The sequence below is a fragment of the Triplophysa rosa genome, linkage group LG13 (assembly GCF_024868665.1).
Source record: "Triplophysa rosa linkage group LG13, Trosa_1v2, whole genome shotgun sequence".
In the NCBI taxonomy this organism is placed as follows: domain Eukaryota; kingdom Metazoa; phylum Chordata; class Actinopteri; order Cypriniformes; family Nemacheilidae; genus Triplophysa; species Triplophysa rosa.
Genome location: NC_079902.1, coordinates 7,179,566 through 7,192,866, shown reverse-complemented (window position 1 = coordinate 7,192,866; position 13,301 = coordinate 7,179,566). Strand labels below are relative to the sequence as shown.

Genomic DNA, 13,301 nt, shown 5'->3' with positions numbered 1-13,301 from the left:
CTTGATTTTTTCTAAAGTGTCCACATTCAATGTGTCAACCTGAGAAGCCGGTAGAAATGTCTGCATTGATCTGGATCTGACCTAAAAGGCCCATAAAAGGAAATTTGGACATGTGAGAAGACCTTATATGGCCATTTATCAATACATGATGTGGGTGCATCCATTTGGTAAACCCCTCCTGTAAAGTTTCTGTTATTGTTTTAGTAAGTCTAATTTTGAATTCCCCGCTCAAACACCAGGAAATAAGAGAAAAGGTATCTATTTTTGACACCTGTCTTATGTTCATCTGAATTCATCTGTTAATTGTATAACAATTGGATGCACAGTACAAACAATGAGCCACTAAACAATAAACGTGTGTTTATGAATGGACTGTTATCCACAGTGAAGTCATATAGGCCTACTACTAAAAAGTTGCACAAATAGTACTTTATTACTATTAAAAATGAAAATAACAAACACTATTCAGTGCTCATTTTTCAGTCTTTTGAAGCATTGCAAGATGAGCAAAAGCTTTGCTGCACCACACCCACCAACAATATGTGGGTGACATGCCTTCATAATTTCTTATGTCTTATGTTCACTTCCACTGAATTGTATTTTAAGAGCAGATCTATTTCCTGAATTACAGTGCAATTGTTCAATAGAGGAAGAATATAAAATACACCGAAGGTCTTTTTACCCCAAGGCTTTTATAGCAACGTCTACTTTACATACAAGGTCATGTCATTGGCTAAGTATTGGAAATGTGTGTTTATTTTGTTTAAACGTATTTGTTTAGTATAGGCTAAAGACTGTGACTGCCCATTAGGGGGAGTCGTGGACTTGATTTAGGAGGCATTTCACTTAACCATCTAAATATGGGATTTTGCTTTAATACTTTATTTTATAAACGCCTTTATAAAAAAATCCAGCCTACACCTAAATAAAAAATGAGCAATTAGTATAAGGAAAGTAGGCCTATCATCACCATATACAAGAACCAAATATAGGCCTATATGTAAATACAAATAGCTATACAGACTATCAAACAAAGCCTTGCGTATAATAGCCTGACCATAAAATACAAGTTAAATGAAGATGAACGGATAATGAATCGAGAATGGTAATAGTTGTGAGCACACCCGCGCATCTGGCACGCGCACAAATAGAGTCTTCTGTATTCACTAGCCTACATGTGCTCGCGTCTTTTTTGAACACCTATTGTACGACCGGACACCCAGTACAGTTCGCGTAATTTTCCGTGAAGCCTCTCGGACACGACACGACACGTCTCGGTGTGAAGTGGGTTTGTCATGTCTTCTGCTTTGGAGCGCTCGTCTCCAGAAGGTCCTGCTGCGCTCACGTGCACTCCGGTCTCCAGATGGAGTAACAGCTTCATTTCGACCAGATGAAACGAGTCATTTATCCAGGACATATGCGTAAACCGAAGAGGACACTCTAAACAAAACCGCAAAGGGATCGATTCATGAAGTTTTCTTCCTCTCTTGAAATGATTTGTGATGTGAGGAGCGCTCGAACCCCGGGCACAATTTCGGTTTGAATAAGTGCAGAACGCAGCGTTTGGCGCAAAAGACGCTCGTCAGAAGTATGACAGAGAGGTAAACGATGTTTTCTAACTTGAACGGATGTGGAACACTTCTTGTTATTATATATGTAGCGCGGAAGCGGTGTTGTCTTATTTATAGTAGTCTCTTGTTTTACAAAGTAACATGCAAAGACGGGAAATGCATGCACTAAATGGTATTGCGCGCAAGGATCCACGACCCTCTCATCGCATAAGGACACGTAAATACCTAAATGATCACCCGAAATACCTGAAATGTTTAAGGAAACGTGAGTAACCATCGTAGCTATACAGAATAGGCTACTGACTCTATTTCCACAACCACTGAATATGTTACTAGCATAATGTTTCTACAATGACCGTCTTGAACTTAAGTATTAAAGACTTTACTGGTCCTTTAAAAATACAATGCAGGACGTGACATAAACTGGAAATATGAAAGCATGATTTTTATTTTTGTTTCGGAGGAAGCCACAAACAACCACAAAATAGACTTTTCCTTCCTTAGCGGACATTTATTTTGTCGCACGTAATAGCAGTGATGGATCTGAACCTGACAACTGTCATAGACAGTGGCTTGATGGAAAGTGACCAATCCACACGAGTTCTCACAGGTTGCTTTCTATCTCTTCTGATTCTTTCCACCTTACTGGGGAACACGCTGGTTTGTGCAGCTGTAACGAAGTTTCGCCACCTGCGCTCTAAAGTCACCAACTTTTTTGTCATCTCGCTGGCGGTGTCGGACCTGCTGGTGGCCATCCTGGTCATGCCCTGGAAGGCTGTGACAGAGGTGGCTGGCTTTTGGCCCTTCGGTTCGTTCTGTGACGTTTGGGTAGCTTTCGACATCATGTGCTCCACAGCTTCCATCCTGAACCTCTGCATTATCAGCGTGGACCGATACTGGGCCATTTCCAGCCCGTTCCGCTACGAGAGGAAGATGACTCCCAGGGTGGCCTTCGTGATGATCAGTGTGGCTTGGACGCTATCCGTGCTCATCTCATTTATCCCGGTGCAGTTAAAATGGCACAAGGCACAGCCGACAAGCCTTTCCGAGGTGAACGCTTCGCACGGGACGCCGCTGATGGACAACTGTGATTCCAGCCTCAACAGGACATACGCTATATCCTCCTCGCTCATCAGCTTCTACATTCCCGTCGCCATCATGATCGTGACGTACACGCAGATATACAGAATCGCCCAGAAGCAGATCAAAAGGATCTCCGCCCTGGAACGGGCCGCTGAGAGCGCTCAGATCCGCCACGACAGCATGGGCAGTGCTTCCAACATGGATTCGGAGAGCTCTTTTAAACTGTCGTTCAAACGGGAAACGAAAGTGTTAAAAACTCTGTCTGTCATAATGGGAGTATTTGTTTGCTGCTGGCTGCCCTTTTTCATCCTGAACTGCATGGTGCCGTTTTGCAAGCACGGTGTGAAAAGCGGTGACGCCCATCCGCCCTGCATCAGTCCAAAAACGTTTGATGTTTTCGTGTGGTTCGGATGGGCCAATTCCTCGCTCAACCCCATCATATACGCCTTCAATGCCGACTTTCGCAGAGCTTTCGCTATCCTTCTGGGATGCCAAAGACTCTGTCCGGGAAGCAATAGCATGGAGACACCCAGTCTGAACAAAAACTGAAAAGCACCCTTTTTCATTTTTCGTGTGACATGAGTGAACCCTTTGGGTGCCGACGGATTGGCCATGCGAGCCTATGACACACGAAAGAAGACTGTTGGAAAAGGAGAATGGATTTGGGATTAGACCAAAGACCACCTGAGAGCAAAGACAGCAGGTCTGATGTTCCTTGAGCAAGGATAAACAGGCTATTTCGGGCGAATTGCTCTACTCTTATTAACCAATAAATTATTAAATCCACAAGTGACTTAAGGAACATGTCAAATGAAGAATGATCACAAATATACATAATGTTCATCAAACATTCACAATCAGCAAGAAAATGAACCGCTGGGCATAAATGCAATAAATGTTATTTGTTGCTTCTGTAAGCGAGTCGAGAATGAGTTGGTAAGGTATCATTCCATGAATATTTAAAGTATCACCAAATAATTGACAATTTAAGCCATTTACAATAACATTCAGTTAGTCTAATACGTCACCGCTTGATAAACATTGATGTCATCCTCTCCATCCATTATTGCGTGTCCTTCACATCTTGCCTTATTCACAAGACTTTTTTACAAAACAAGAGGGCAGATGGTCAGTGATGAAACGGCCGTCCCATTATTGCCATAATGACCATGTATGTTGTTCTCTGGTACTTGTTCTCTTTAAATCCCCTCATTCATTATTCATTATTAAACCGTGAAAACCAAGCACCAAGAAGAACAGAACAGATGGTCATAAAATAAAAATGCTGATGTGGGAATAGGAAATGAAGTGTCACTTACGGTTAACAAGTAATAGATCCGTTTTTGTTGAGATTTCAATTACGTTCGATGAGTCTGGTACCCTCAGTCCCGCTACGAAATAACACTGGATTGTTATTGTGTCGATGGATGTGATGCAATGTGCCATGTGGTGATGTGGAACATTTAAACACCAAGTGGGTGAAGTCTGCAGCAAACTGAATGTAATTAAATGTGATGAGTCTGTTAATTGTGTTATGATCAATTTTACAACATGTGCTGCTGTTACTTGTATTTACGCAGTAGTGCATTTCTCGTTGTTGTGGTGTTTAGAAGTACACAGATTCAGTGATGACTGTGTTGAAGAACTAAATGTTATATATTTCACTAATAATTGATCAATCATGGGAACGTGAACATGTGAACATTTGGTGGTGTTGAACTTTCATTCCGTTGGCTTTTGGTACATTAAAACATCTTCATTTGCTTTTCGTGTCTATTGTGTTTGTTTGTATTCGAACTTGAGCCCCCTTTAAAAATGTAGATTTTGCTATCAGCGGGAGAGCTTTCCGTCTTGAAAAATTATTCAAATCCATCTCCGTATCCGTAATTCATCTCCACTCCTGCTCATTCTACAGCTGATGAAACTTGAATAGAAAACAACAACACGCAGGAGGAATCACGGCTCTCGGCCTCTTAAAGTTTTATTAGTTACTGTCAAGCTGTCTTGACGCCGAGCAAAGGTGGCATGAATAGAGATAATAAGCTCAAGCCCTGCTCAGACTAACTGGGAGTCGAATTGTTTTTGCTTGCCAGCTTCCAAGAGTGAGAGTCAACCTCTCACAGCGGGGCCATCAAAGCTGACATTACCACTCAGCCTCAAATTCCAAACTCTCATATCACACACAATAGGAAGCATATTGGATGAGTTATTAAACACTAGATGCTGTGATCCAGAAACGGCGGCGTGTGAGTCATCACTGTCATTTGATGCTGTAATCTACGTTGCGCTTGGTCCGTGTCAGACGACAGGAAACGGTGGGAACACTGTGTAATTAGTCTAATGAACAGAATTAGGGTTATATAGCGCACTTGTGCATATTTCATGGGTGGATACCGGAGGAGTGTAGTGTACATTCATTTTACCAACCTCCTTTAAATAAACTCTACCTTTGTTTCTTTTCATGTAATGTAACTTACACAGTGGCCCCAAAAAAATCACATGTTGGTGTATCAGAAGCCATCAAATCAAACTGCCCAAAGCATCTTTAAAGGGATTGTTCACCCAAAAATGAAAATTCTGTCATCATTTACTCGCCCTCTAGTGTATGATTTTCTTTCTTCTGCGGAACACAAAAGAAGATATTTTGAAGAATGTCAGTAACCGAGCAACGGCGGTAGCCTACTCATTGACGTGCATTGGTTTTGTGTCCATACAATAAAAGTGAATGGGACCAACATTCTTCAAAATATCTTCTTTTGTGTTTTGCGGAAGTCATACAGGTTTGAGGGTGATGAAAGAAGTTTCACGTTTGGGTGAACTATCCGTTTAAGATATGCTCTCAGAACGAAGTTGAATTCAAACATCCTCTCAGAGAGACAACTATAATGTAGGTCACATATAGTCATGTGACCAAAATGTGACACCCAAAAAGCTTCCGGGTACTTTTAGTCTTCATTTAGAACATCCATTGTTTTAATTCAAACCCTAACAAATATCGTTTTGCAAAATGTCGTGCCATCTTTAAATGTCATGTGGTTTGATATATTTTGTTATACAGTATAAGATTTTGATATTTCTTAAACGTCCAAAAACGTTGTGTGGCCACGTAGTACCCATAAGAAAATCGAACAAAAGAGAGCTCTCCATTTATTCATTTTTCCAAGACAGCAATGAGCATACAAATTGAGACTTTTGGCTTAGGTCTCCTGCTTCTCGCGTAGTAATCTCACTTGTGTCCTTAGCAATTTTCAGAAAAATATCTCAGAGAACATTGATAATTAAAATCAACTTAACTAAGCGAAAGCGCAACCTCTGAGCAATAAAACTGTCCTCAGGGTAGTCTTTAAAAGTAATTGGCTACTAGTGACCGCACAGACATAGAGACAGGAAGATGTCCCTCGGAGAAAAGACTTGCATAACCAGTCCATTACCTCAATTTTCCAACAATGTCAGTCGTGGCCAGAATGTGGCAAAATCATATCTGTCTTTCACAATGTCACCCCATAACATGGATGTAAATACTGCTCAAATAAATTGGAGAAATTTGAAAAGCGTGAGCGTTTGACAACCCGTTAAAAATTCTCATTTAAAATGCATCATCTAAATCCACGTTCTCAAAGGCTGAGCATGAAAGAACAATGATGGAAGTGCAATCAAACCTTTTCGATTAATTCTCTCCCCTCTCATTTAAAATGTATAGGCTAAATCACAACCAATACTGTATGTATTACCCAAACTAATGCATTTCTAATAGCTCACGTACAATCGCTGTGACAGATTAATAAGTAAAGGGGCGGGAACTGCGAGGGGCAGATCAACAGATCCTCATGTCGACTGACAGCGCTGAACGTTTGATGTTTGAGTGCACCGTGACTGCTCTACATGATGATATCTACAATGCTACAGCATGGGTAAGCGATGTCTTTTACCGTTTAACTTGTCAATGATGCTCTGTCGCTCAGTTTCAAGTCTGTTACGTGAGGTGGAAACTATTGCAGCCTGAAGAGGGTGGATGCAGGACGTTGGGAGCAATAACACATTGTACTGCTAAAATAAATATCAGCGGACATCAGGCAAATTTGCCATTTAATCCGATTCCATCCTAATCCTTGTAGTCCGTTCACATGCCAGGCCCAAATGTTGCACCCACTCTGCCAGAGAAGCCCCTGGGTGGGATGAGCAAAGTCCTCTCCAGAAGTGAAAGCATTGCTGTAGTTGGATTTGGTTAAATCAATTGACAGATGATAGCAGTTGTGTAAGCGGTGGTGACAAAGTCTGTAACAGAACCAGTGAATTTAGAAAAAAAACTCCACATCAGGTTATGCATGCCGTTTCAGATCTAAAGACATTATAGGGTTTATTCATGAAACGTATGACATAGCGATGAAAAGATATTGAACATACAGTAAAAGCATAGTGCTTAGATGGTCTACCATTAAAAAAAGAAAGATACTTAAAGTTCATTTTATTACAGTATGTATAGATTAGTAAAGATAGTACTTTTTATGTAGTAAGTAATATTGAAAGTTCACCCAAAATTAAAAATTCTGTCATAATTTACTCACCCTCACCCTTACTCACCTTGTCATTTTAAAACTGTATGACGTTCTTTCTTCCGCAGAACACAAAAGAAGATATTTTGAAGAAAGTTGGTAAACGAACAGCACTGGACCCCATTCACTTCTATTGTAGAGCCACAAAACCAATGCAAGCGAATGGGGTCCAGTTAACAACATTTTCCTAAATTTCTTCTTTTGTGTTCTGCGGTACACAAAGTTTTAAGTATATTTCTGTAAAGTACATAAAAAGTAAACTGAAAATATAAGTAAATATGTTCTGTTAGCAAACTAGAAAATATTCTTTTTTTGTGAGGGTCAATTCATTAAAGACCAGGTTACACACGCAGTTTCTGCCAATCTCATTGTAATCTTGAGTACCAATACAGCAGTATTGCATACGTCGTATCTTCGAAGAGTATTTAGTTTGATCACATTTATAAAAGAGAGATACAGCTGTACGATTATATCTGGAAAAACACGAGCTGCTGGAGGCAGGCAGGAGGGATGGAACTAGAGCACGAGCACACAATAACATTACATAATCGCATAAATCCCTTCGTGTTTTTTACATTATGCACATACATATGACTTAGTTTCACTTACCGCGTGCGGTTCATGTCCGGCATCTTTTAGCACTGGGACCATGCCATCTATCAGTTTCAAACGATCTCCAAAATGCCGTGAACAAAAACAAACTACTGACTTCTCTCACTATCGCAAGTGTAATAAGCTGCAGGCCCACAGCGCAGCCAATCTTGACGCAGCGCAGCCAATCTTGATGCGGTGCAGCCAATCTTGATGGTAGGCGGGTCTTACTATCGCTCATCAGTTGGCGTGTGGGCGGGCTATTTCTTTCGCCTTGCCGAGCTTTTCCAGGAGAGTTGCCCAATAAAGAGGAATAGGAACGCTGTTACGAAACAGGGATCCAGACTTATACAAACTTTCCGAAACAAGTCGGAGTGCTGAGGGAGTGTATCAAGCACAGAAATACTACGTCATACATCCAACTCGTTTTTTATCAAGTTGACCATGTTAAGTATGAGAAGCCAGCACGTTTGCCATTGTAAAGAAATCAGAATGCATGAAACCGCGTTAAATCACCCCTTTAACAATATCCTTGTTTGACCTGTGACCATTTAAATTTATGCATTTGGCAGACGCTTTTATCCAAAGCGACATAGATTGCATTGTATTATACATTTGTTTCTGACTATGTGCAATCCCATGGGATCGAACCCATGACCTTGGCGTTGCTAGCGCCATGCTCTAACCACTGAGCCACAGGTAAGCTACATGGTGCCAAGTGTGAGAATGTAGAATCAAGGCAGGCAGAACAAACATAACGTAGATTAGAGGTTGATGCTTTGGCCTTTCAAAAATAGGAATCCTGTGCCCATTGAAGGACAGTGTCAGGGAAAGCTGTGTCATGTTTGAATGGATGCAATGCCCTTTAGGCCTGTTTTTGAAGTGGGGCCCGTCCAATCTGACTAATCTCATCACATCACTGCCATTCGCAGACAGATGCCCTCTATCAACAACACAAGACACTCGCCTCGCACTCTGAGGATGAGAGACTGAAGAGCTTGGATAAACAAAAGCGAGGGAGAAAATTGGTTCTCTCGGCCCTCCCTCCTGGAAAACACAAGAGTCTTGGCAGAATTGAAGAGCAGTTCAAACACGGTGAATGGTACTAATTCCCAGATCGTGAAAGACCTTGTTACCTCTTGAGCGGTTTGGATGATGTTCAAAACCATGCAGCACACCCAAGCGTAACTGAGATTCATGCTCGCTGCCAACATTCAGACCTCCAACAAGTACACTGAGCTCTCAAATGATGCTGCGGCACTTCCTTTGCATCGGCTCACCTTAGGGAACACCTGAATTCCAAAACCCATCTCCATGAGTCATACACAACACAAAACAGATGCAAATAACAAAGAGCACAACAAAGCAAGATAGTATAGGGTTATAGAGTTCCCCCTGGTTATTTGATAGTGTGCCTAGATCTTCTATTCATAACTGTGTAACTTGTTTTTTATGGGATAATATTAAACCACCGTGTTCAAGTGCAGCAAGCCTTTCCTTTGTGCTCGAGAATAAAGGACGAGATTTGAGCTGCCGAGATTCGAGGCGTCGCCACAGAAACAAACAGCGCATGCGAAAGGACAGAAAAGCCAAATATAATATGGCACTGGGTGCCCTTTTACAAGTGCTTCTGTAGAAATTCCAGATTCACAATGGACGCAGCAAATAGCAGGCTAAATATGGCCCTGTTGAAAAAATGCTTGTGTCAGATGGGTTCCTGGGAGCCAGCCGACCCCCTCCGAAAAGGAAGAGTCGAATAAACTCGGCTGCAGCTGTGTCAGGGTAAGCACATTGCATCCTGAATGTGCCCCAACATAATCCAGTAAATACAACTTCATTTATATCATCAACATGAGGCATATTTAAGCCTTCTTCTCTTTTACCCTTTTAGAGATGCTTTGACAAACAAAACAATTTGCCATCAATGCAATGCAAGCAAAAGTAATCATTCTTTGTTCCAAAATAAATGCATTTAAAATTGATGCCGATGCCATATTTACGCAGTGGAACTAAACAATAAATGCATTTTTTAAACATGATATACAACCTAGACCACTTCAGGAGATGTAAACAACACTGGTCTGGAAGAACTTCCTGCTTCAGTTTAACATTACACAAACAAAATAAAGAAACATAACATTTATAACCAAATCAAAATGTCAAACGAATATATTTCAGATTGAATTATATATTTAAACATTAAATAATATAAATAAATAAATAAATAAAATAGTTTTAATAAAAAAAAATATATATAATTAAATTAAAAGATTTAAAAAATGTAAAATTTTAAATTGAATAAAAGACTGAGTGCTTCTGGACCAGAGTTCACATCTTGCAAAGTGGCCTATAAAGTGCAGCATTATTTGCAAAAATGACAAAATCCATCAAAATCGTACAGCAATTCGTAGCTATTTTGTACGAAGTCGCTATTCCTATGAATTAGTTTGTTTCAGTAAAATCTGCTTTCACCCCATTGACTTTCAGTTTAGGAGTGGGGCTTCATTCTTGCTTTTTTGCTAATAATTGTACAGCTTTGGATGATTCACATCGTATAAAACATTTGAAATCACCCAATCCTAAAACAGCTGTTACTAGTGAAATTAGATTGGAAAATCTCAATGTCCATTGCAATGCTGTTTCACAATTATCACTAACCTAAATCCTACAATCTGCCCTGTTCTCTTATTATATAACCTTATTTAAAAGAGCTGTTTAGGTTTCTTGTAACAGTCATTAACCCTTGTGTTGTGTTCAGATCTCTAGGACCTGTTTTAAATATCTACGTAAAAGGTATATTTATTTAAAATAAACACCCTTATTTTAGTACATTGTTTACAAAAAGCAGCATTTAATATAAATTTGATTTAACAGAGGTAAATAAAAATATGAACCACATGCTCTCTCTGTTGCTTGTAATTTTTGCTAAATATTTTTACATGAACTTTTATGGCTGTATTAAAAAAAGTGTTAAGATTGTTTATTAATAAAAATAATGCTGTGGGTGAGAACAGTGGCAGTGTTGCCAGATTGGCGGGTTCCCTTATGAAAAATAAAAACCCGCCCAAGCAGCTTGCCTTTTCTTTGCTTTTATTTAGCAAAGTAATTTCAAAACGTTCGAAAATAATGTGTAGTGCAGTCATAAACACATAGCCCTTATTTGTTCAGTTGAACCAATCAGGTCTGGGTCTGGGATAGGGAGACCTGTCAATCAATCCACCGTTGAGATGTGATGACTCGTGAGTGACAGGGTTTTGGCGCGATACAGGACCAGATTTTGTATAGCCTATTGAAGCGATCACAATGCCAAAGTGGCCCAAATACAATAATGTTGCACGGTAATGGGAGAGTAACTGAAATCTCGCAACGTGGATTACACATGTGGTGACAGACGACTCGAAAACTATAACTGAATTCAGAGCACAGTTGAATGATTTAATAGAAATCAAACTGAATATGGGATTCTACTTCCTCTGTTCATCATCAGCACACCTTTAAACTGTACAGACTCTACTCTGGCACTTTTTGCACAAAAATTCACATAGTGATGCATGTGTTTTTTGAGAGTTAAAGTCATTGGTTCATTTCTTGATTGTCGCTTTGAAGTGGTTTCTGGACATATTAGTCACATTACTCTATTACTCTCTTTAATGCATTTGCTATGTTTTATCCATTTGATCTGTTTTCCTGGTGTTTATCATCTTTTGTCATCTTGTCTTACTTCACTTTAAGGATATAAAATGGTCATTATCATCGTTGAATGACATTACAATAAATTTCTACTACATATTTTGACAGTTAAAATTTGGGCTGGTTTTTGTTGGAGTGGGCGGGTTTTAGTGAGCCTTTGGGCTGGAAATTGTCCACCCAATCTGGCAACACTGAACAGTGGCAGAGTAACAAAACATGAGCATCTTACAAGGGTTAAGTGATTTGTGTAGTGTTTGCAACAAAACTCTAATAGATACTCTAATCTATCATTTTTGTTGTTCTGCCATGCTCATCAAGCTAGAAACACCATCATTGTGAAAGCGTATGCTCTTTGGTTAAAGGAAGGAAAAAGGCTGAATCTTTGCATGTCATATGTGCCATGCAGTTCAGCTAAGTAATTGATGATTCACTCAAATGAGGAGCAACCACAAACGCTTTGTAAAGAAAAGAAAATATGTCAGACTAAAAATAACTGCATAAATTCCTACCAGACCATACAAAGGTCAAGAAAGAAATGCATAGACTCTATAACATACACATTTTAAAGTCAATGATTACAGTAGAATGCATGGCCTAACACTACTTGCATTGGCCTCTGATCAATGCAGTTGTATCCCATCAGTATTCACTGGATGTCACTTACAGTAACTGATACACATGTTTAAGCGGATGCTGTGGAATACAAAATGTCCCAGAGCATTCCCACAGTCATCAAATTCAATGTGCTGTACAAGGACAAAACACTATTATTCTGACCTCAAAGCATGGCCAACAAACCCTTGGAGGCACATTTTGTATACATTGCATCTCCCTTAAAAACAGTTCCAAACGCAAAAGCTTTCTGGCTGTTGTTGAATCTAAGCATAAACATGTGTCTAACGAGAACTGTGTAAACTGCGTGTCTGAATAAAAGGTGTTTTATAGTGTATGAAGTGATTTTGAGGACTGCGCACTTGGAATGATTTGCAAGAGTTCGTCTGTAGACAGTGACTTAAGTGAATACAGGTGGTAAAAGAAAGGTTAGGCGGAAAGCCCTAATATGGAGATGGACTGGGTGTGTTTTATGCAAATGACTAAACTCGTGCACGCGGCCGCTCATTTAGAATACACCAAACTCACTAACATTAGGGCTGCTTCCAAATAACCCCCCTTGTGGTCTTGGCCACTTGAGAATGCGTGCACGCAACAGGAAGGAAGAGCGCAAGTCTGTCCAATGTCTTAAAAACGCCAAAGTGCAGTGCCATTAACACACACTAAACCCACACTATTTTGAATACCGCTTCTGAGCGGTATTCAGGGCTAAGTGTATCCCATCATGCATCACGTCCTATTGCGTAAAGCTTTCCAGTGTAAATTATACAACTACTTTTAAAGGTTATTGTGGCAGAAGGGGCGTGGTTCAGCGAAGTCTGCAGCGGGAGAGAGAGTGGGGAGACGAGCGGTGATTGAGTGTGGCAGACGAGAATCACGCAGAGGTGTAAAGAGTACCTGAAAACCATACTTAAGTAAAAGTACAGATACCTTGCAGTGAAAATTACTCCATTACAAGTTACAAGTCACCAATTCCAAAACGACTTCAGTAAAAGTCTCCGAGTATCTGATTTTAACAGTACTTGAGTATTTTACTCATACTGAATGTAGGCTCAAAGAAGCACTAGTCCTCAACACTTAAGAGACACGTCAGTGAAAAACAGTTGATTTGTGAGGAGAGCAATCGCATTTATTTTCTTAAATCATAATAAGACTGAACACCTCAAAATTGCAACAAATCATGGTCGACACCATAACCTAC

At 40.0% G+C, this 13,301-nt stretch overlaps 1 protein-coding gene across 1 annotated transcript; it reads left to right on the top strand.

Annotated features, from left to right (window-relative positions):
* Nucleotides 1-591: 591 nt before the first annotated feature.
* Nucleotides 592-4,390, top strand: drd1a (dopamine receptor D1a). The gene has a single exon (XM_057349610.1). The coding sequence runs from the start codon at nt 2,109-2,111 to the stop codon at nt 3,201-3,203; it is 1,095 nt and encodes a 364-aa protein (XP_057205593.1). The 5' UTR covers nt 592-2,108; the 3' UTR covers nt 3,204-4,390.
* Nucleotides 4,391-13,301: the final 8,911 nt, after the last annotated feature.

What these genes read in the sequence shown, in the direction of transcription:
- drd1a (XM_057349610.1), top strand. Translation starts at nt 2,109, where the DNA reads ATGGATCTGAACCTGACAACTGTCATAGACAGTGGCTTGATGGAAAGT.